Source organism: Sus scrofa, chromosome 14 (genome assembly GCF_054392235.1).
Source record: "Sus scrofa isolate SSC_HxYL_T2T_F1_AM1 chromosome 14, Sscrofa_HxYL_maternal_Yorkshire_Landrace_v2.0, whole genome shotgun sequence".
NCBI lineage: Eukaryota > Metazoa > Chordata > Mammalia > Artiodactyla > Suidae > Sus > Sus scrofa.
In genome coordinates, this window is record NC_139396.1 from 129,087,388 (window position 1) to 129,112,772 (window position 25,385).

A 25,385-nucleotide genomic window follows, 5' to 3' on the forward strand; every position below is an offset into this window, starting at 1 on the left:
TAAGGTGCCATAGCCATTAAGTGATCACACTCCATTCCCTCTATCCCATCATGTGTTAACCTGTAAACTATTTTATGTCTATGGATTTACTTGTTATGGGTATATCATATAAAAGGACTCATAGATTTGTGCCTTTTGTTTCTGGCTTTTTTTCACCCCATATAATGTTTTGTAGGATTGTCTAAGCTTTAGTATATATCAGTACTATGTTTTTTCTGTTATAGCTGAATAATATTCAATTTTATATTCATACCAACATTTTTTAAGCCTTCATGTGCTGGCGGACATTTGTGCTGTTTCTCTTTGGGTCTTAAGAATGATGTTGCTAGCAATATTTGTGAACATGTTTCTTCATGGACATGTTTTCATTAATGTTGAGTATATTCCTCAGAGTGGAATTTATGAGACATATGATAATTTTATGTCTAACATTTTGAGGAACAACCAAACATTTCCACAGTGACTGCAGCATTTATTTTCACATGAGCAATGTCAATTTCCCACATAATTGCCACTGTTTCATTTCTAATTCTTGTAATGACTAGGGAATGTGAAGTGGTATCTCATTGTGGCTATAATTTTGTTATCTTAAAGAACAATGATGAATGTATTTCCATGTGCTGGTACCCATTTTTATATCTTCTTTGCAGAAATGTTACTCACTTCCTTTGCCCTTTTAAAACTGGGCTCCTTGCCTTTGTTGCTGAGCTGCGAAGGTTGATTTTTATGGCATCATCCCCTTATATATGTATGGAATGCAAATATTTCTTTCCAAACACTTTGGTTGTCACTTCATACCTTTGATTGTCATTTGTTTTACAAACATTTTAATTTTTATGAAATCTCAAAGAGAAATATAAATGTGTGTGTGTGTGTGTGTGTATATATGTTACTTTGCTGTTGAATATAAGAATCTGTTGCCAATTCTGTGTTTCTTTTTTGCTTTTTTGCTTTTTAGGGCCTCACTCATGGCATATGGATGTTCCCAGGCGAGGAGTCTAATCAGAGCTACAGCTGCTGGCCTATGCCGCAGCCACAGCCACAGCCACAGCCACAGCAACACCAAATCTGAGCCACATCTACAATCTACACCACAGCTCACGGCAAAGCCAGATCCTTAACCCACCGAGCCGAGGCCAGAGATCAAATCTACAACCTCATGGTTCCTAGTTGGATTCATTTCCACTACGCCATGACAGGAACTCCAAAAATGTATATTTATGTATGATATGTTCATAAGCATTACCTAATTAAATACATTGTTATTCATATGAACAAATTTTAGCTGTTAAATTAATGACGAGTAAGGAAAATAAAAACTCTAAATTAACTTTCACTCACTCTTTCTTTGTAACTCTTCATTACTTTATATAAATGTGTTTCTCAACTGCATGATTTTCCTTCTCTTGAAAGACTTTCTTTTGAGACTTCTTGCAGGGCAGTCCTACTGGTAACTGATATCCTCAGTTTTTGTTTTTGTTTTTTTCTGAGAAAGTCTTCATTACTCTTATTTTGAAGCTTCATTTTGCAGGATGTACAATCTTGGTTGGTGTTTAGTTTTTTTTTTTCTCTCTCAACACTTTAAATATTTCATTCCACTCACTTTTTGCTTGCAAGGTATGTGAGGGGAAAGCAGAATAATTCTTATCTTTGTTCCTTGATAAGGAAGTTGCTTTTTACCTTTGACTTCTCCAGAATTTCTAATTTACCTTTGATTTTTTGGTAGTTTAAAAATGTATGCCTAGAATGGGGTTTCTTTGTTTACATTTTTTGGCATTTATTTAGATGAGTGTTCTTTGAATTTCTTTGATCTGTGGTGTGGCATATGATATTAATTTGGGGGTAATTCCCAGTCATTATTGTTTCACATATTTCTTATATTTCTTGCTCTCTGTTTTTCTCCTTTTGGTAGTCCCACTATGAGTATGTTAAACATTTTGAACTTGTCCCCTAGGCCTTGAATATGCCTTTTTCTATCTCATTTTACAAACCTTTCTTCTGTTTGTTTGGAGGTTTCTACTGCGACAGCCTCAAACTTCAGAGTCTTTCTTCACCTGAGTCCAATGTAATAATGAGTCCATGTCCCACTATTATTGTAGAACTCTCCATTTATCCTTGCACTTCTTTCGGTGTTTTCTTCATAAGAAGCTGTGTTGCTTGGTGCATATATATATATATATATATATATACATATAGTTACAGCATCTTAAAGGACTCACCTTTGTAAAACCAATATAAAACATCCCATGCTTATTTGTTCCTTTTAAACTATTTTTGATTAAAATCTCACATTTTTTTCTAACATTAGTATAATCATTCCTACTTTATTTGACTACTCATTTCCTGCAAAATCTCTGTATTTCTTTCTCATTAACATATTTGTATCTTTCAGTCTTAAGTGGGTCTCTTGTAGACAACATACAGTTTTTTTAAATTGAAAATAATGGACATAACATGTATTAAGTACAGGAGTTTTTGTCATGGCTCAGGAAACTGAGGATCCAGCATTGTCTCTGTGAGGGTGTGGGTATGATCCCTGGCCTTGCTTAGGGGGTTGAGGCTCCCGCATTGCTGCAATGTGGATATGGCTCAGATCCAGTGTTGCCATGGCTGTGGTATAGGCTTGCAGCCAGGTCTCCGATTTGACCCCTGGCCCTGGAACTTTCATGTGTGGAGGTGTGGCCATAAAATGAAAAAAAAAAATACTAATTATGGATGTACAACATAATGATTCAGTATATGCCACAATAATGAGTACCACAGTAAGTGTAGTTAACATGCATTATAACACATCCTTATTGGTTTTCTTGTAATGGGAACTTTTAGGATTTACTCTCTTAGAAACTTTCAAGTATAAAATACAATTTTTTTAAGTCTAGTGATTATTCTATAGACTACATCCCCAGGACTTAATTATTTCATAACTGGAAGTTTGTACCTTTCACTTTCCTTCATTCATTTTGACCACCGTTCACCTGTGGCAGCCAGCAGTGTGTTCTCTGTATTTGTGAGATCAGATTTTCATTTTTCTTTTTAGGGCCCACCTGTGGCATATGGGAGTTTCAGCCTAGGATTTGAATTGGAGCTGTAGCTGCGTGCCTATGCCACAGCCACAGACACAGACACATGGGATCTGAGCCATGTCTGCAACCTACACCACAGCTCACGGCAACGCCAGATCCTTAACCCACTGAGCGAGGCTGGGGATCAAATTTGCATCCTCATGGATACTACTTGGGTATGTAACACACTGAGCCAGAGCAGAAACTCCAAGATCAGATTTTTTTAAACATCTCACATATAAAATTGATCATATGGTGCTTGTCTTCCTGTGTCTGATCTGTTTCAAGAGTAATTACTTCAAGGTCCATTCGTGTTATTACAAGAGTCCAGATCTCCTTCTTTGGTAAGGCTGAATGATACTCTACACATGTATGGATATATTATAGATAAGTAATAAAATATTTAAATCCTAGTTTAAATTTTTGTTCTTTCAGGTGTTCCCATTGTGGCACAAAAGAAACGAATCTGATTAGTATCCATGAAAATGTGGGTTTGATCCTTGGCCTCACTCAGTGGGTTAAGGATCCAGTGTTGCTGTGAGTTGTGGTCTAGGTCGCAGATGTGGCTGAGATCCTGTGTTGCTGTAGCTGTGGTGTAGATCAGCAGCTATAGCTCTGATTTGACCCCTAGCCTGGGAACTTCCATATGCCACAGGTAGGGCCCTGAAAAGCAAAAAAAAAAAAAAAAAAAAAAAAAAAAAGTTATTACATGATCTGTTTTAAGTTGTGAATTTCAGTCAAGTAAAGTGATAACTTATATTGAAGGATTTATATCTGCTGTTATTTTTTTCCTATAATGCATTTTATGATTTTTTCTTAATTCCTCAAGTATAGACCTAATTTTTATTTGATCTTTTTTTAGGGGGAATCCTTTTAATTCCTTCTTCAAATTTTTACTTATTTTTAAGTTAATTTTTAGTGCCAATAATGGAGATTATTGTTTCACATCCTAAATATATTACAGTCCAGTATGAATTGATTCCACAGTAGCTTCAAACTGCATACGTTAGCTCTGCTCCCATCCAACTTCATTACTCTAAATTTTCTTGGTGTCACAAATTACATCTTTATATGTTTTGTGCCTAGGAACATGTATTTATTTACTTATTTAGGGCCACCTGTGGCATTATGGAGGTTCCCAGGCTAGGGGTCGAATTGGAGTCACAGCTCCTGGCCACAGCCACAGCAATGCAAGATCCGAGCCACATCTTCAACTAATGGCCATGCCAGATCCTTAACCCACTGAATGAGGCCAGGGATCAAATCCACATCCTCTTGGATACCAGTCAGGCTCTTAACCCCCAAGCCACAATGAGAACTCCTAGAAACATGTATTTCTAATGGTTGTTTTTTGGCATTTTTCTTATAAATGGTATAGAAAATTAAAAGAGGCTTTTATACTAGAATAGAACAATATTAGCTTTAGTATTTACTTACGTATAGTTATTTTTAACAAAAATCTTTGTCAGTCTGGCTTTGCATTATCATCTAGTCCCTTTTGGTTTTCACCAGGAAGAAGATTCCCTTTAACATTTCTTGTAAGTCTGCTCTATTAGCCAAGAACCCCTCAGATTTTATTTGGGGAATGTCTTGATATCTCTTACTTTATGGGAGGGTAGTTATGCCAGGTACAGAGTTCTTGGTTGACATTTTTACATCCAGGACTTTACATGTACCTTTCCACTGATTTCTGGCCTCCACAGTTTCTATAGAGAAATGAGCTTTTATCCTATTTTGGATCCTTTGTACACAATGAGGTACTTCTCTCTTGTTCATATACCCTCCCTGTTTTGCTTCAGTTCTTTTCCAGGGTTTTCTTCAGCTCCTCAGCGTATTTAAGTCATATATCTCAAAGTTTTTCATCTAGTAATTCCAGTGTCTGGGCTTCCTGAGAAATGATTTTTGTCGACTTATGTATTAGCTGTTAAGGGCCCCATGCTTACCTGCTTTTTTGTATGCTTTGTAATATTTTATAACCAAATCATTCCCAGGAGAAGCCCAATCAACAATCAGAATATGCATTTGAAAACCTGATAACACTGTATCTGACTTGTTTGGAACTGGGACCAAGGTGATGAGAACCACTCTGAGATATGGACGACTCCTCCTGCTGAAGCACCTGGACGTCATAGGTAGGACCACCATGGTGGGCAGGGTGATTTCAGAGGAGATGTTGGAAAGAGGTTACAAGTTCTTTCCACCTTGTTTCTCCTAGAGAATTATTTAAATCTCTGTTTGAATAGCTTAATTTTTTCCAATTGAATACGGGAATAGTATTGGGGCATTTTCACATAATATGGAAGGATGACTGAGAGGAGTGAAGACCCTGTGGACAGTAGCAAAATCAACAAAGCAGCCTCTGGATTTCCTGGGAGGTTATTTATAGCAGGGACGTAGCATGAGTTGGCCTGAATATTAGTTTTCTTATGGAAAGGCCATTTTAATGCTCCTCATTCTGAAAACTTAGTGTTCCAGAGCCAGGGTAGGGAAAATGGAAACTCCCTTTATTGAAGCATAAGTGAAAATCCTGGAAATTTAGTGAGACTGCCTGAGATAATTTTTAAAACATTGTAAGTGCTTTAAAAGGTTTGATTCACAAGAAATTGTCTTAAGATTTACATATAAAGGAATTTTATTAGTCCAGAAAAGTGGTTAGTGCCAAAGTAACAATTTTTGATGGGGAGGAGGAATTAATAGTTTTAGCTTTTACAAAGAACTTTTTGTTAGAAGTTAACCTTCTTTTCCTTTTTAAAAGTTGTATTGAGGAGTTCCCGTCATGGCGCAGTGGGTAACGAATCCGACTAGGAACCATAAGGTTGCAGGTTCGATCCCTGCCCTTGCTCAGTGGATTAACGATCCGGCGTTTCCATGAGCTGTGGTGTAGGTTGCAGATGCGGCTCGGATCCTGCGTTGCTGTGGCTCTGGCATAGGCCAGCGGCTACAGCTCTGATTAGACCCCTAGCCTGGGAACCTCCATATGCCGCGGGAGTGGCCCAAAAAATGGCAAAAAGACACACACAAAAAAAAAGTTTTATTGAAGTGTAGTTGATTTATAATGTGGTCATTTCTGCTGTACAATAAAGTGATTCAGTTCTACAGGTACACACATCCATTCTCCTTCACATTCTTTTCCCACATAGATTATCACAGACTATTGCATTGAGTTCTCTGTGCTATACAGCAGGTCCCCACTGGCCAGTCAGTTCACATACCTCAGTGTTCATATGCCATGCCAAACTCCTGGTCCATCCCCTCCACCTTTCTCTTTTGGTAGCCATATGTTTTTTTTCAATGTCTGTGAGTCTGTTTCTGTTCTGCAGATAGGTTCATTTGTGCCCTCTTTTTGATTCCCTATATAAGTGATATCATATGATGTTTGTCTTTCTCTGTCTGACTAACTTCACTTAGTATGATGATTTCTAGGTCTATCTATGTTATTGCAAATGGCATTATTTCCATTCTTTTTATGGATGAGTCATATTCCACTGTACATATGTACCAGAGCTTCTTTATACATTCCTCTGTGCATGGACATTGAGGTCGGTTCCATGTCTTGGCTGTTGTAAATGATGGTACAGTGAACTTTGGGTGCATGTTTCAAATTATGGTTTTCTCTGGATAGATGACCAGGAATGGGGTGGCTGGATTATATGGTAGTTCTATTTTTAGTTTTTTGAAGACCCTCCATACGGTTTTCCTGTATATTCTAAGAGCCAAAACTTTTCTTGTAAATATAATTGGGGAAATGGGTGAAGGGGTTTGTGTGTGTGCATGTGTGAGTATATTTTTTATGAGGTGAGGATGGCGATGTAAATTCTCAACTCTCATTCCAGGACATTAGATATTGGATAAAAACCTATAAGTCAGAAGTAGGAACAGAGTTAATATTTAGAATAGATCATGAATTTCAGAGGAAACTGCTAGAATGTTGACAGTGATAGCATTTGGCAATTGAAGGATGAAGAGAATGGCGTTGCAGATTGCACACACACAATGCACAAATACAGTGAAATGAATATAACTTTTCAATCCCTATATGACTTTGATACAAAATTAATTAGATTTCTGGTTTCCTCTCTCCAAAAACTTTAGCTTCTTGTGTTTATGTTCTATTTATATTGTGAAACATTTCATCATTTTTTTATTGTTTTTTCATGGATGCTAACATAGAGGTCTCTGTAGCTGTATCCTATGCCTAGTTTGTAGTAAACTTACAGGTATCTACATTATAGATAGATCAATTATCTCTGTATGTCTAGATGCATTTCTGGGCAAAAAATAGATGTTTATAATGATGTTAAGACACCTTCATAATGTCTCATGTAATCCTAAATTGAGATGCACATGTGATATGCCTTTTTTCTCTTTTCCCGTCAGTCTGACTTGTCTCTTATTAGATAAGATCCAGAAAGAGAGGGACTGTGTGATTGGCAGGCACCAGAGCCCCCACATCCAGGACAGGAGCCACATCATGTGGATGCTATGGGGCACGAGATCCAGAGATATATGACCTGGCCCCCACCAACCTGCCCCATGCAGTGACTTGTGATGTTAAATTCAGAAGCTTACCTCATTCCCAAGGTAGGATTGATTTCCCTTATACTGACCTCAGTGGTCTGAAGTTCTCCTTTAAACAGTATGGGTGTAATACACTGTGAACACAATGTGAGAAAAGCACAAATATCATATGTATGGGGGTTGACAGACTGTGTTTCTTCTAGTATAGTCTATGGAGCTTTATAACAGATTTTGACAACTAGCAGTACAAGATTTCCAAATGTGTTCTGGTTCTTTTATATTGTTTGGCTAATCTTAACAGTTTGCATCTCCAGATCAATCTATCAGTTTGTCAGTTTTCCAAAACTTGCTGAGATTTTTATCAGGGTGGCTTTAGATCAGTTTGAAAAGACGTTAACTTCATGACGTGTTGAATCACTCAATTAATGAATATGATATATCCTCCCAATTTTGAAGGCCTTTCTTTAATTTTCTCAATTATGGGGTTTTTTTTAAGGTGCATTGGCTTGCATATCTTTCACTTAGTTGTCCCTAGGTTTATTGTTGTCTTCATAGATTGTTTTTTGTCTTTTTGTCTTTTTTGGGCCGTACCCATGGCATGTGGAGGTTCCCAGGCTAGGGGTCTAATCACAGCTGTAGCCACCAGCCTACACCACAGCCACAGCAATGCCAGATCCAAGCTGCATCTGCAATCTACACCACAGCTCATGGAAACGCCGGATCCTTAACCCACTGAGCAAGGCCAGGGATCGAAGCTGCCACCTCATGGTTCCTAGTCGGATTCGTTTCTGCTGTGCCACAGTGAGAACTCCATGTCTTTATAGATTTTTTTTAAATGCCTGTTCCATTCTTTCATCTGGAATATGAAAGTATAATTTTTTGGCTGCATCCACAGCAAGCAGAACTTCCTGGGCCAGGAACTGAGCCCATGCCACAGCAGCAGCCTGAGCCACAGCAGCAACCATGCTGGATCCTTAACCTGCTGAGTCACATGTGAACTTTTGAAAATAGAATTCATTTTTATCATTTTGGTGACCTTATATGTAGCAACCTTACTAAATTTAAGATTATTGCTAAAAGCTTATCTCTAGATTAATCGCAGTTTCTCTGTACTTTGTCTTCATGGCTACCTGGGTTAATATCTATGTTTTATCCTTGATTTGTTTCTGATCAGCAGGACAGTGGAAGTTAACATCTCATTATTGAGAATGATTTTTATATAAAGTTTGTTGGATTTTAAAATTCAGATTAAGGAATCTTGCCCTCTCATTTTAATGATTGTTTTTATCATGAACATGTAAGTAGCATTTGATAAATCCATCTACTGAAATGATTATAGATATTTGCCTCACTTTCCCCACAAAGTACACATATAACAAATATACACACACATTGATTTGCTACATTTTTTTGTTTGTTTTCTGTTTTTGTCTTTTTAAGGCCACACTTGTGGCATATGGAGGTTCCCAGGCTAGGAGTCTAACTGGAGCTATAGCCGCCACCCTAAGTCACGGCCACAGCAATGTGGGATCTGAGCTGCCTCTGCGATTTACACCATAGCTGACAGTAATGCCAGATTTTTAACCCACTGAGTGAGGCCAGGGATCAAACCTGCATCCTCATGGATGCTAGCCAGATTCCTTCTCGCTGAACCACGATGGGAACGCCTGACTTGCGACATTTTGTTCAGGACTTCTCTGTTCCCAGTCATAAGAGATTTTTGGTCTATATTTGTTCTTCCTCAGAATTTTCTCAGCATCAAAGCAGTGCTGGCAACATAAAATGAGGTGAGAAATGGTCCCTAATGTGGGTGTATTTATATTGTCTTCTTCTACCTGTGACCACTTGATTGTGTCATATCCAATTGAACAAACAACATTTGATGAAAATGTATTGATTTTTGTATCATTTTTGTATCTTACAGGAAGGCTTTCATATCTTACTTGTATAAAAATATACAAGGGTTCAATTCTAAAAATAGAGTCATAGATCTTTTAAATGGTAAATCTCAGGGATGAAAGTTTTCACCAATTTTGCACTAAATATTTTAAGCCTAAAAACATGCTCATCTATATATAAGATATGAATTTGTATGTATGTATCTATTTTGCCATGTTGATGGAAATAATCAGTAAACAGTCTAAAATATGAATAGCGGGGTGTTTTATTTGAACCAAACTGAGGGCTGTGGCCCAGGGCACAGCCTCTCAGAAAACTCTGAGGAACTGGAAGAAGCTGGGTTTTCCATATGTTTTATACCTTGTCAGAACAAAGACCATCAAGTCAGGGATACAATTCTTCAAGGTTTCAAAAAAAACAGATCAGCACGTACACAGCGAGTCAGTATGGCTTTGGCACCTGGCATTAGCACCCCAGGAAGGGAGGCATTTGTTTACGATTAATCCTTCTTTTTAACATGGACATTCTTTATTTCTGGCCAGTGTACCTTTTTATTTAATGAATAAACCGATGTGCTGTGTATGTATGATGGGCCACAAAGAAGCTGTTTTAGTTCATGTAAAATTCAGCTTAAATTGATACAGAAGCCAGAATGACTTCCCCATACCTCAGTATGTGAATATTTCTTCCATTAATATCCCATGATCAGTCTGTCTATCTAGTCATCAGCACCTGCCTACTTCAGCATGGATATCTCAAAAACAATAATTTTGTATACAGAGCGCAACAGCACTTATTCTCAGGAGTTATCATTGATAGAATAGCATATCTAGTGTACAACCTATATGAAATTCCCCAATTTTCCCGGCATAACCTTCATAGCTTTTTTTTCTTTGCAAATCAAAATCCAGCCTAGGATCAAGCCTATAACATGGTCACCTGTTACCTTTAGTCTCCTGTTTTCAGGTCTCTCTGCTCTGTTTTCTTCAGTACATTTACCTTTGTGAAGAGTTCCGTTTAACACATAAAATATTTCTCAGGCTGGCTTTGTGCCATTGTTGGCATGAGAGAGATTCCAGATGATCTAGTGAGAGAACTAAATGAGTGCTAGGCATCCTAACGAGCTCCCAATAAATAGCTTTTCATCTCAATCAGGTCCCCATTTTCTAAAATTTTGCTTAACACTGTGAGTACTGTGTTCCATGATTTCTGACAAAGACAGACTCCAAAAGGCAACAGAAGCAATTGTGTCTGTAGGCCAAAGGGAGACTCGAGTCATAGCTTCTCAAGCCCTGCTCATTAAATTTTTGTGATTTCCTCTTCCCTCATATGTGAGCAAGTTTTTGTTCTTTGGTGATGGAGAAGGGAGAATCCCTATTTTTGATTTCTTCCCTTGAGAATCTTGACTTCTTTTTCCTTTAAGTCCAGGGATTTCTCTTTATTGGGAAGCCTGTTGTTTTGAGAACAGGCATTTGGGTTATACGCAGAGTAACATTTTGGAGTGTTTGGTTTTGTTTTTCTAAAATTGTTTTTGAGGCAGTGTATATTTTGTGGCGTAAGGGAGTGTATCACAGTGGGCATCGGAAGATGTCCTTGTAAATCTGAGTTGTGGTGTTTACGAGCCGTGTGACACTGGTCAGCTCTCCTGTTCACCCAGCATCTCCCTTTCCTCATCTGAAAAACACAAAATCAAAATCTCTACCTTTCAATGTTTGTTTTGGTGGGGATAGAGGAGCTTTCAAGGTAAATTCATGTCAGTTTATTTAGATAACAACTTTATATGTCTTTGATCACTCAAGATGTTTGAATTGTGTTACTCTTAACCACAAATTCCAAGAATGGAGAGCCGGTTGAACTCAACAGGTGTTTATTTGAGATTTGTTAGGACAGCAGCCCAGGAGTATATATCCAAGAAGCACTTGTGTTCTTCTGGACTACAAAATGGGGGCCTTTGTAAAGGCAACAACTGCAAGGGTACATACATTTTTGTCAGTAATTAGGATTGGAGATTTTCCTAATACCTAAATGGAAAGCAACCATTCAAAATTGTATGATAGTTTAAAAAACTTAAGGATCTTGAGAATAGAAAACCACCCTGGGTTGTCTGGTAGGCCCATTGGAATCACAAGTGTCCTTGTAAGAGAAAGTCAACAGGATCAGACATTGGAAGAGGCTGTGCTGCTGTCCATGAAGGTGGAGGAAGAGGTCATGAACGAAGGAATTCGGGTGGCCTCTAGAAACTGGATAAGACAAGGAAAAGGATTATCCCCTAGAGCCCCCAGGAGAAATGCATTCTGGTTGACACCTTGATTTAAAACTTCTGACCTCTAGTAGTTCCCACTGTGGCAGAGCAGATCAAGGATCCAGTGTCGCCACAGCTGTGGCTTGGATTCGATGCCTGGCCCAGAAATGTCCATATGCCATAGGTGAGGCCAAGAAAGGGAAAGAAAAGACTCCTGACCTCCAGAATCGTAAGATCATAAGTTAGTGTTTTGTAAGCACTTCCCCCCACCCCCACAAGAATTAGGATTAGAGGTGGAAAGATGTAAATGTTAAGCAAGGATTGGTTGGGTTTGAAATGATTGTGTATTTGCAAAGGGGGCAGGGAACTTTGAAAATACAAGATTGCAACTAGAAGCTACTCACATATATTGCTTTGAAAATGCCTGGTGGAATCTTTACGTTTGACACAGGTCAGAATTTAAGTTCTCAGTGATGCAGGACATGTCTGAAGCCACATCCACAATGACCACCTGGCTTCACTTTGGATACCTGAACCATGATGCTTACTCCTTTTTGATTTGTAAAAGATCTTAAATATGATGTCATTAACTTTTTTATGTATAGGTGATGGTAATGTTAGCACAGTACATGAAAATAGTTTAAAATCTTTCATTTGCAAGGCGAAAGTATCCTAGTGTTACATATAGCATTACAAGAAAAACATGTTTAAAAATAAAAAAGGTATGGTGTACATTGGTTGTCCTCAATATGCTGCATTCCCAACTGGTTGTTGATTTGAATCTACAGTTATGATCCTTTTGTGGCATCAAATTATTCGTTTCCATGGTTCTCAATCCTGGCTGCACAGTGAAAGCACTTTTTAAAAAATGAATATTTGTATCCTGACTATGATTAAACCAGAATCAACATTGGCCACAGAGAAAACAAGGCTAAATGACAGGTTATTTTTTATCAGTAGACAGAGTGGCCTCAGAACAGTGTGCAAAGTGGATGTAACTGATTGGTGTCTTTAATACTCGGAGAGGTGTGAGTTGAATTAACAGCAATTGGTATAAAAGCTTTAGATTTCAGGCTCACAGTGGTCTAGGTAGGAAGAGAGGGCATCATGGATCTGGCTGTGGCCCTGGTGCTTGGTCTTCTCTGTCTGCTTCTTCTGCCACTCTGGAATCAGAGCTCTGCGAAAGGGAAGCTCCCACCTGGCCTCACTTCTCTCCCAACTCTTGGAAATATCCTACAGTTATATGTTAAGGCCATCAGCAAATACTTAAGCAATGTAAGTAGTTTTTAATGCTCCTTGAGCCTCTTACAAAGGGTAAATAGATTAAGGCCAATTTTAAAAATAATATATGTTTCCATTTACCTATATGTTAAAATAGGTCAAATTATCTCTGTAGATTTTGATATTTCTCTTGATTTTTAGTTCTGTCATTGTCATAAATGGAGAAGCAAAATAGTGTGTTTTGTGAGTAGAGAGATGCTTAGGTCTGTATGGTAGAATCCAAATGATAAAGTTGGAAAAGGTGGGAGTATTGCTTCCCTTTGTTTCACAGCAAGTTGCTGTGATTTGGGGCTGGAGGTAAATGGTTGGTGACATAGTCTGTGATATGACATTTACTTGTAGATGTTATGTACTCTGTAACTTACATAAGCTGTGTGTTTTGTTCAGATGGCCATGAAAATAGAACTTTTCTGAAAAAGCAAATCATGCCTGGTGTTAATTCATGATAACAGCATTCATTTGGATTCTGTCGGAGGCTGCCATCTGTAGCCCATGAAGGTTGCAGGATGGAAGATATTGTTCTTTCATGAGGATGCTGCATGTCCAGGACCTGCCTATATGATGCTTGCTCTCTTTCTGTGTTAGTAATACCATCAGATCTAAAACTAAGCTGGGCATTAGAATTGCCTGAATTTCTTTTTTTTTGTTTAAAGAATTGTAATATAGTCAATATCTTACTTGTGGTAACCTGTAATAGAAAAGAATCTGAAGAAATTAAATATAACTCAATCAGTTTGTTGTACACCTTAAACTAACACGATATTGTAAGTCAACTGTACTTCAATAAAAACATAATTGTGATATTCCTCATAGGAATTCTCGTGGAGAGTGCTCCATAGGTGACTCTGAGGTGGTCAGCCCAGTGTTTCTTCAAAGACAGGCTTTAAGGATTGATATGTTGTTCAAGGATCAGAGGTTGAATAAGGGTTTGAGATTTGAATCCTCTATATAGTATCCATGGGATGTTGGATATTAGTTGAAATTCCTTGACCAAGGAATTGCCCCTAATTTATGTGGGGAAAAGGAACTTGCTGAAGGTGCTCATATGGGGATTAATGGCAGTTTGTACCAATTGCCTGGACCATTGCCTGGCACATCACAGGGGAGATATCATCATCATCATCATATTTATGTATTAAATTCAGAAATAGTTTGGGATATATGTGGAAGAATGAAGACACAATGGTAGGATGATAATACATTCTGCATCAGGCCCAATATATGATCAGATATTGACTTCTTTTGCTGTTACGTGCATCTCCATTCCCAGCTCTCAAAAGCCTATGGCCCCGCATACACTCTGTATTTTGGCATGAAGCCAGTGGTGGTGTTCTGTGGATATGAAGGAGTGAAAGAAGCCCTGATTCATCTTGGAGAGGAGTTTTCTGGAAGATCCAGTTACCCAATGAATGAAAAATCTAGGAAAGGCCTTGGTGAGTGTGCATGTGCACGTGTTTGGCATTGGTAATAAGATTGGAGTGGGTGAAAGAGAGGTATGTGAAGAGCCTCCCAGCAGAGCTCAGTCCTTCTGCGAGGCTTCCAAGTGTCAGCTCACTCCTCATGGCCTAGGCCTTCCCTGTTTGGTTCCCCTCCCGGTAGGAATCATGTTCAGCAATGGAAAGAGATGGAAGCAGATCTGGCGCTTCTCCCTCATGATGCTGCAGAACTTGGGGATGGGGAAGAGGAGCATTGAGGACAGAGTTCAAGAGGAAGCCCTCTGCCTTGTGGAGGAGTTGAGAAGAACCAATGGTGGGTGAGTCTGTGCTCTGTAACTGTGACCTTAACAGATGCGCGCTCTCTCCTGTGACGTCTTTGGAAACATTTCAGGGGCAGCCACGTCTTCCATATAGGCTGTGGTTGTCAGCCCTCGTGTGGAGGAGGGAGGGTGTGAAGCAGAGCCAAGGGGGCTTTTGAGTATCTGTGCTTCTTGTGTGTGTCCACCCCTGATAGTGCGCACCGTGTGGGTACAAGGGTCACTTAATCGTACTTTACCCTGACCTTTGTGTGTTTTCAATCCAGGATTCACAAATTATAGTTTGAGACATTTCCTGAAAGAGTTAGAGAACAATGTTTTTCCTATAATGTAAATGTGATGATCTATTCCAGAACATTTCCCCAGGGAATACTGGTTAAGCAGACAGGGTGGGAATGACCTCATCACATCCTTACAGAGCAGGAAACAAGTGACTTGGGTTTACTTCATTGGACTGTATATACATGTTCAGCCTCACAGACATGTCAGAGTGTTACTTACATGAGGCTAGGCATACAGTTCTGGTCAAGAGTAACCCCATCTCTGTTTTGATCATTTAGGGATATCTTACTGAAATTCTCATAAATTATGATTTCTCTACAAAGGCAGCACTATTTAAAAATATCAGCATTCGTTATTTCTTGTTAAGCACTACTCTCTATATTGACATAAACTTTGAATAAATATTTGCTACATTATAACTCTGCAAAATACCAAGTTATAAAATGTTTTATTTCACTAGATTTCAGCATTATCAACACTTGCTTCTCCTGTTTTCTCCAAGTGGACTTTGACTCTCTTTACCATTTGCAAACTTTGCCCCATCCTTTTGGATTTTTGTAACAAATGTACGGTAATTATTTACCTCCCATTACCTAGTGTTGCAATGACTCTGATTTTCAGCTCTTATTACAAATTGTACTGGGTTAAAATTCTTTCTTCTACATTAAGTGAAATGAAAGACGGAAAATCAGATTTTACCTGTGAATCACATAGAGACAAAAAAGTGTCCAAGGCTTTCCAGATTACCCTCTACCCATCCATCTAAAATAAAAGTTGTTTTAAGACTTTGAGGGAGTTCCTATCATGGCTCGGCAGAAACAAATCAGACTAGCATCCACAAGGACACAGGCTTGATCCCTGGCCCAACTCAGTGGGTTAAGGATCCGGTGTTGCTGTCAGCTTTGTGTAGTTTGCAGACGTGGCTCGGATCCTGTGTTGCTGTGGCTGTGGTGTAGGCCAGAGGCTACAGCTCTGATTTGACCCCTAGCCTGGGAACCTCCATATTCGGCAGGTGCAGCCCTAAAAAGATTAAAAAATAAGTAAATAAAAATAAAATTAAAAAAAAGACTTTGAGCCCAGGAATGCTTAAAAGAGCATGGCATAGAAGCCACAAACTCTACATGTTTCTTTTATTCTCTGACCTACCATTTGTTCCCAACACTTTCAGAAAACTTATAGTAAAAAACATATAACATGAGATCTGCCATCTACACAAACTCTTAAGCGAACACTACTGTGTTGAGTATTAACTATAATCACACTGTTGTATAACAGATCTCTAGAACTTTTCATCTTTCATGGTGCACTCGGTACCCACTGAACTGTGACTCTGTTACCAAACCAGATGGAGTTCACTTTTTGGTGAGTTTTTAATCAGAGATGACACCAAGATTAGTTGTTGCACAAGGCAAAGGTTTTATTTGCAGCAAGTAAGGAGACCACAGGGAGTCATTTCTCAACACTGTGGCAGCCTGAGCAAGGAAAGATTAGTTGTTTTATTAGGGCAGGGGATGGATCTTCCAGCAGGAAGGTGTTGTCATTATATGTAAAGAGGGGGCAAAATCTCACACAAGCACAGTTTGGGAACATGCTTCATCATATATTGCGTGTTATGTGAATGGGTCTTAAGTTCTGACTAGGGAGGGGATTTTATTTCTTTTTTATTTTTTAATTAAAATGTTTTATTAATTAATATTCTTAATAGTTATTTCCACAATACAATTTGTTTCTACTCTACAGCATGGTGACCCTGTTACACATACATGTACACATTCTATTTTCACACATCATGCTCCATTATAAGTGACTAGACAGGGTTCCCAGTGCTACACAGCAGGATCTCATTGCTAATCCATTCCAAAGGCAATAGCTTGTGTCTGTTAACCTCAAGTTCCTCAACCACCCCACTCCCTCCCCCTCGCCCTTGGCAACCACAAGTCTATTCTGCAAGGCCATGATTTTCTTTTCCGTGGAAAGGTTCATTAGTGCCTTATGTTAGATTCCAGAAAAAAGTGATATCATACGGTATTTGTCTTTCTCTTTCTGACTGACTTCACTCAGGATGAGAGTCTCTGGTTCCATCCATGATGCTGCAGATGGCATTATTTCATTCTTTTTTATGGTTGAGTAGTATTCCAACCATCTGTCAATGGACACTTGGGTTGTTACCAGCTCTTGGCCATTGTGAATAGAGCTGCAATGAACATGCGGGTGCATGTGTCTTTTTTCAGGAAAGTTTTGTCTGGATATATGCCCAAGAGTGGGATTACTGGGTCATATGGTAGTTCTATGTATAGATTTCTAAGGTACCTCCATACTGGTCTCCACAGTGGTTGTAAGAGCTTACATTCCCACCACCAGTGCAGGAGGGTTCCCTTTTCTTACGGAGGGAATTTTAGCATGAAAATGAAGCAAAGGTAACTTCTGGACAAGTTTTGGCTTGAGTGCTCAGGTTCCAGTCTTGTTGTTGAGCCCAACTTGTGTTGCTTCCGTATCTTGACTATTGTAAATGATACTATGTAAAATGGGGTGCATATATCTCTTCAGATTAGTGTTTTCCTTTTCTTTAGGTATATACCCAGCAGTGGAATCGCTGGATTATAGAACTGTTTTTCCTTTTGGGGGGAAACTCCATCCTGTTTTCCACAGTAGCTGTACCACTGTACATTCCCACCAACAGTGTGTGAGGATTCTCTTTTCTTGACAGCCTCTCCAACATTTGGTATCTGTGGTCTTTTCATGACAGCCATTTTGACAGGTGTGAGGTGATATCTCATTGAGGTTTGGATTTGCATTTCTCTGATGATTATCAACATTGAGAATCTTTTCATGTGCCTAGTAGCCATTTGCGTGTCTTCTTTGGAAAACTGTCTATTCAGGACTTCTGCCTGTTTTTTAATTGAATTGGGTTTGTTTTTTGTTATTGAGTTATATAAGTTGTTTATATATTTTGGATATTATATGTCTATATAATAAATATATCTTTGTAGGTAACATATTTTTGAAAGTAACCCTTTCTCGTCCACATTATTTGCGAATATTTTCTCCTGTTCTGAAGGTTGTCTTTTCTTTTTGTCGATGACTCCCTTTGCTGTGCAAAGCTTTTAAGGTCCCATTTTATGTCCCATTTGTTTAGTTTTGCTTTCGTTTCCTTTGCCTAGGAAACAGATCCCCCCAAATATGTCAATGTGATTTGTCAAACAGTATTATACTTACATTTTCTTCTAGGAGTGTCTTGGTTTGCAGCCTCATATTTAGGTCTTTAATTCATTTTGAGTTTGTTTGAATGCACTCTGAGGAAATGTTCCAATTTTATTGTTTTGCATAGAGCTGTTTTGTTTTCCCAGCACCACTTATTGAAGAGACTGTTTTTTCAGTACTGTATATTCTGGCTTCCTTTGTCATAGATTAATTGACTATAGTTGTGTGGATTTATTTCTGTGCTCTCCATTCTGTTCCATGGATCCATGTGTCTGTTTTTGTGTCTGTTCCATACTGTTTTGATTGCTGTGGCTTGTTATTATACAGTGTGAAGTCAAGGAGCATGATACCTCCAGCTCTGTCCTTCTTTCTCAAGATTGTTTTGGCTTTCTGGTATCTTTTGTGTTTCCACACGAATTGTTACAATTATTAGTTCTCGTTGTGTGAAAAATGCCATTGGTATTTTGGTAGGGATTACACTGAATTGGTAGATTGCATTGGTTTTATGGTTATTTTAACAGTCCATGAACACAGTATATCATTCCATCTGTTTGTGTCATCTTCAGTTTCTTTCATCAGTGTCTTATAGTTTTCCAAGTATATGTCTTTTTTGTTGTTGTTGTTGTTTCGGTTTGTTTCTTTAGGTCCACACCCACAGCATATGGAAGTTCCCATGCTCGGGGTTGAGTGGGAGCTGCAACTGCTGGCCTACACCACAGCCACAGCAACGTAGGGTCTGAGCCTCATCTGAAACCTATACCACAGCTCATGGCAATGCCAGATCCTGAGCCTGACAAGTGGGGCCAGGGATCGAAACTGTGTCCTCATGGATACCAGTTGGCTTTGTTACCACTGAGCCACAATGGAAACTGTCCAATTACACATCTTTTACCTCCTTAGATAATTTTATTTCTAGATATTTTCTTCTTTTTGATGTGATTTGAAGTGGGATGATTATTTTTTTACTCTCTTTCTGATAGTTTGTTTTTAAAGAAGAGAAATGCATGTGAAATATGTTTATTAATTTTGTATCCTGCACCTTTACTGGATTCATTGATGATTTCTGATAGGTTTTGGTAACATCTTTAGGCTTTTCTGACTATAGGATCATGTGAACTTCAAACAGTTCAAAGTGTTTTACTTCTTCCTTTCAAATTTGGGTTCCCTTGGTTTTTTTCTTGTCTGATTTCTATGGTCAGGACTGCCAATACTCTGTTGATAGAGTGGGCTTACTTGTTTTGAACCTGATCTTAGGGGAACCACTTTCAACTTTGCACCATTATTTTTTTTATGGCTGCACTCATGGCATATGGAAATGCCTGGGCCAGAGATTGAATGTGAGCTGCAGCTGTGACCTATGTCACAGCTGTGGCACGCTGGATCCTTTCACCCTCTGCACTGGGCTATAGATCTCACCCATTCCTCTGTAGCTACTCCTGCTGTTGAGTCGAAGTCTTAACCCACTGTGCCACAGCAGGAACTCCTCACCATTGACTATGATGTTAGCTCTGGACTTTATTGTGCTGAGTGATGTTCTCTCTGTACCCACTTTGTGGAGAGTTTTTATCAATGAATCTATGTTGAATTTTGTCAAAAGCTTTTTCTACATCTCTTGAGATAATCTTATGGTCTTAATTCTTCAGTGTGTTGATGTGGTATATCACATTGACTGATTTGCAGATATGGAACCTGTCCTGTGTCCCTGAGATAAACACCACTGGATTATACCGTATGTGATCCTTTCAATGTATGGTTGGATTCAGTTTGCTAATATTTTGTGGAGGCTTTTTACATCTGTATTCATCAGTGACATTGGCCTGTACGTTTCTTTTTTTTGTGCTATCTTTGTGTGGTGTGGTATTAGTGTGATGTTTGCCTTAGAATGAGGAGAGGAGCATTTGTTCCTCTGCAGTTTCTGGAATAATTTGAGGACAGGTATTAACTCTTCTCTAGACGTTGGGTAGAATTCACCTATGAAGCTGTCTGATCATGGACTCTTATGGTTTTGGAAATTTCTCTTATTATTGATTCAAGGTCATCACTGGTAATTGATCTATTCCCAATTCGCAGTAGCTCTAATCAACCCTACGTATTCACACTACAGGTAAGTCTATACCTACATGACAATACATAATGACCCACCAAACACATGCATATCATATAGTAAATCCAAGCCCATGTTTTCAGTTCCTTCCTGGTACAGTCTTGGGCATTGGTCAGTTTCTAAGGATTCACCCATTTTTTCTTGGTTGTCCTTTTTTCTTTTTGGCAATGTAATTATGCATAATAACCTCTTACAATCCTTTGTATTTCTATGGTGTTGATTGTAATTTCTCCTTTTTATTTTTGATTTTACTGATTTGGGACATCTACCTTTTTTCTTTATAAATCTGGCTAAATATTTACCTATTTTGTTTATCTTTTCGAAGAATTAGCTTGTAACTTCCTTGATTCTTCTACTATTTTTTAGTCTCTTTCTCTGTAATTCTTCTCTGATCTCTGACTTCTTTTCTTCTACTAATGTTGGGTTTTGTTTGCTCTACTTTTATGAGTTCTTTAAGGGTAAGCTTAGGTTGTTTATGTGAGATTATTTTTGTTTCCTGAGATAAACATGTGTTGCTATAAACTTGTCCCCTAGAACTGCTCTTTCTATATCCCATAGATTTTAGGTCATTGTCTTTTTTTTTTTTTCCACATTTCTTCAAGTATTTTTCGATATCCTCTTTGATTTCCTCAGTGATCCATTTGTTGTTGAGTAGCATATTGTTTAGCATCCATGTATTCATGTGGGGTTTTTTGCAGTTTTTTCCTATAGTTGATCTACTCTCATAATGCTATGGTAGGAAAAGATGCTTGATATTATTTTGATTTTCTTAAATTTTGATACTTGTTTTGTGGCCTAGCATGTGATCTATCCTGAAGAATGGTCTGGGTACACTTGAAAAGAATGTGTATTCTGCTCCTTTTGCATGGAATGTTCTGTGTATATCTATTACACCCATCTGGTATCATGCATCATTTAAAGCTAGTGTTTTCTTTTTCATATGCTGTGTGGACGACACATCCATTGATGTAGAGGAGGTACTAAAGTCCTTTACTCTTAGTGTGTTATTGTCATTTTCCCCATTGATGTCTGTTCATGTCTTCCTTATGGATTTAGGCTATCCTATGTTGAGCACATATATATTTACAGCTATCTGTTTTCTCCTTGAATTCATCCTTTGATGATTATGTAATGTCCTTTTTCTCCTATCACTTCTTTGTTGTAAACACTAATTTTGTTTGATATTAGTATTGATACACCAGTTTCCTTTTGATTTCCCTTTCCATTGATGACCATGTTCCATCCTGTCATTCTCAGTTTGCGTGTGTGTCTCTGTAGGCTGCGGGGCTATGGTTGTCCTATGACTGGTGTCTGTTTATGGTGCATGAGGCTGGTCCCAAGCTAACACAGGCTCACTGTTTGGTGGGGCTGGGGCTCAGCTGATCCCAGCACAGATGCCAGATTTCTGTTGTGCAAGCTGTGGGTCTGTCAAGGTCCTTGAGCTGGTGTCTACATGCTGGTGGGTAAGGTTGGTCCTGAGGCTTGAGAGACTAGAGCAGTCTTGCTGGTGGGCAGGGCCACAGTTTCTGGGACCACTGCCTAGCCACTGGGGTGCTGATCTGTGTCCTTGGGTTCTGGCAACTGGGACCTCAGGGTCCTATCCTAGTGCCTGTGCAAGTAAGTATGGGGCTGGGTTCTGGGCTGTCTAGGTGGAGGACTGTGTCCATGGGTTGCTGTGGGGTTTAGAAAGGCTTCAGGCAGCCTCTATGCTGATGGGTGGGCCTATGTCCTCACTCAGTGAATTGCTTGGCCTGAGGCATCCCAGTGCTGTGCCTATGGGCTGTTGAGAAGGGCAGGGCTAGGCCCTGATCCTAATAAGCTAGAGGAGGATTCCAATGTGGTACTTGACAGCACCAGTATCTATGTGGAGAAGGAACTCTGAGAAATGGCTGTGGCTGGTGTCTTTTTGTTTCCAGGGTGATCTCCAGATACCTCCTGCCTTTTCAAGAGTCTCTCCAATATCAGTGAGTAGGTCTGACCCAGGCTCCTTTCAAATTACTTCCTGTGCCCTGCATCCCAGAGAGCATGTGATGATTTATGTGTGTCCTTTTAAGAGTGGAGTTTTTATTTCCTTCCACCCTCTGGGTCTACTGAAAGTAAGCCTCCCTGGCCTTCAAATCCAAACATTCTAGGGGCTTGTATTCATGCCTCAGAGCCACTGGGCTGGCAAGCCTGATGTGGGGCTCAGATATGTCACTCCTTGGGGAGAACTGCTGAAATTGTAATGATTCTGCTCTTTAAGGGTCATCCACATGCATGTATGGAATTTCACTATACCAGGGTTGTAGTAAACAGTAAATGTTACCTGAAGGTTCTGCCTCATGGACCCATCTCTTTGTGGTTCCTTGTTTATATCTTTAGTTGTAGAAGATGTTTTCTGGTAGGCTCTGGTCTTTTTCACAGATGGTTGTTCACTAATAATTGTAATTTTTGGTTTGTCCATTAGCACAGGTGAGCTTAGGCTCCTCTGCTCTACCCTGTTGGCCGATCTCTTCCACATTTTCCTTAATTATTAATCATCAATGGACATTTAGGTTGTTTCTATCTCTTGGCCATTGTCAGCACAGGAGTGCAAATATCTCTTTGAGGTCCTCATTCAGCTCTTTGGGTAAAAACTCAGAAGTATGGGAGTTGCTGTTGTGTTTCAGTGGGTTAAGAACCAGATGTGAGTTCCATCCCTGGCCTCACTCAGTGGGATAAGGATCTGGCATTGCCGCAAACTGTGGCATAGGTCACAGATGCATCTTGATCCTGGAGTTGCTATTGCTCCAATTCAGCCCCTAGCCTGGGAACTTCCATATGCCATGGATGTGGCCTTAAAAAGACATAAAAGAAAAAACAGCAAAAATCACAAGAATCCCTCAGAAGTGTGATTTCTTGGCAATATGGTAATTTTCTTTTAATTTTTTGAGGAACCACTGTATTGCTTTTCATAGCGAACCATTTGACATTCTACCAACTGTATGCAAGAGTTAAGTTTGTCCTCTCCCTCTCCAAAACTTGTTATTTTCTTCCTTGCTTTTGTTCTTTCTTCCTCCCTTCATCCTGTTCACTCTCACTTTCCTTCTCTCTTTCTTCTTCATAATGGCCATCCTAACACATGTGAAGTGATACCTAAGTAATTTTCTTTTGGCCATGCCTGTGGCATGCATATGTTCCTGGGCCAGGGATTGACCCGGAGGCACAGGAGTGACAATGCCAGAATCTTAACCACTAGGCCACCAGGGAACTCAAATTCTCATTGCTTTTGATCTGCATTTTCTTTTCTTTTTTTTTTTTTTGAAGATCTTTTTTTAAAATTTTTTTATTTATCTATTTTTGTCTTTTTTTTTGCCATTTTCTTGGGCCACTCTCACGGCATATGGAGGTTCCCAGGCTAGGGGTCTAATTGGAGCTGTAGCCGCCGGCCAACGCTAGAAGCACAGCAATGCAGGATCCGAGCCACATCTGCAACCTACACCACAGCTCACGGCAACGCCAGATCCTTAGCCCACTGAGCAAGGCCAGGGATTGAACCCGCAACCTCATCGTTCCTAGTCAGATTCGTTAACCCCTGAGCCACGATGGGAACTCCTGATCTGCATTTTCTAATGTGAAGTGTAAACCCAGTCATTCATTTTTTTTTTTTTGTAATGCAAGTGCCTGATGTAATCTTTTATTGCCAAGGCAACAATTTCAAAGCAGCATCTCTTCCAAAAATGGCAATCTCAAACAAGCACATGGGAGCCACAGGACTAGATAAATAGCTCCCCCAGCTGAGGCACCTTTGTTCTTGGTGATTTCAGTTACTGACAGTTTGCACTGCTTGTTTTTTTGGGTTTTTTTTTTTCTCTCTTCTAGAGCTTTAATTTCCTGCTCATATGTTTTAAATTCACCAGCAATGGACCCTCAAAACCCTGGGCCTTGACACTTTACCCCATTGAGAGCAGAAGCCCAGGCCCAATTGGGAGCCATTTCTCTCCGCTTAACAATCTTACAGAGTGTCCCCAGGTGTGTTGCCCATTTCCAGCTCTTATAGATAATAAACACCTATTTTTCAAAGTTTCCAGATGATTACTGCTGAAGGGCTTCTTGGAGTCATTTTAAGAATCACAAAGGCTGGGGTCCAAACATAGCAATGCTTGTTGCTAGACTGAGGCCAGCACAAAATATGATTAGTGATGTTGAGCATCTTTTCATATACTTGTTGGCCATTTGGATTTCTTCTTCTACTTTATAAAAAATGAACAAAGCTAAAGATATTTTTTAATTCATTAATGAGGAAGTCATTTACAACTATTTGTAATAAGGTGTTACTATCAGTTCAAAGGAGAAGAAAGGTAAAAAGGTGTAAACTTATGTACAGGATGACTGACATGAGTGTTCAAACAAAGAAAAAGTAGCTGGAGAGAGGACAAGATGGCGGAGGAGTAGGGGGACACGCTCGCCCTCTCCCACAAACACAACAAAAAAAGCACATCTACAGAAGAAATGACTCGCACAGAACAACAACCAATCGCTGGCAGAGGAACCTAAACTCCAATAACGGCAAGAAATTCGTGACATTATTGGGCAGAACGGGAGAAAAGAGGAGAGTGAGAGAAGGTGAATCCGAGCGGGACGGGCGCTCCCGAAAGGGAACTGCGGAGGAGAAAGGGATCCCGCACCCTGGAAAGTCTCCTACCGGGGGAAAGATCAAACGAACCGGAGGAATCTCCAGATGCAGAGAAGAGTGTAGCAGTAAGTCGGAGTACGGAAAAACGATCAAGAACCCAACGGACCATCTGAACTACGGGCACAGTCACCAAAAATTGAGACGCCTGGGTGGGGGCTGGGCACCGAATCCTCGGCTCCAGAGGTTAGTCCCCGGGAAAGGGCCGGGGGACGCCTGGGTGGGGGCTGGGCACCGAGACCTCAGCTCTGAAGGTTGGTCCCCGAGAGGGGGCCGGGGGACGCCTGGGTTGGGGCTGGGCACCGAGACCTCGCCTCCGAAGGTTAGTCCCCAAGAAAGGGCCGGGGGACGCCTGGGTGGGGGGCTGGGCACCGAGACCTCGGCTCCAGAGA

General features: G+C 39.7%; 1 protein-coding gene across 2 annotated transcripts in view; it reads left to right on the forward strand.

The window, feature by feature from the left end:
• Positions 1-5,053: 5,053 nt before the first annotated feature.
• LOC146396998 (cytochrome P450 2C14-like) overlaps positions 5,054-25,385 on the forward strand; it is a 42,188-nt gene continuing 21,856 nt past the window's right edge. The window contains exons 1-4 of one of the 2 annotated variants that reach the window (XM_084995010.1): positions 5,054-5,194; positions 7,440-7,643; positions 14,273-14,435; positions 14,602-14,751. In XM_084995010.1, the coding sequence (XP_084851136.1) occupies positions 7,611-7,643; positions 14,273-14,435; positions 14,602-14,751 (346 nt within the window). In that variant the 5' untranslated portion in view covers positions 5,054-5,194; positions 7,440-7,610. Of the gene's footprint in view, positions 5,195-7,439; positions 7,644-9,317; positions 9,368-14,272; positions 14,436-14,601; positions 14,752-25,385 lie in introns of those variants that run through there. The other variant, XM_084995011.1, reaches the window with a different exon arrangement.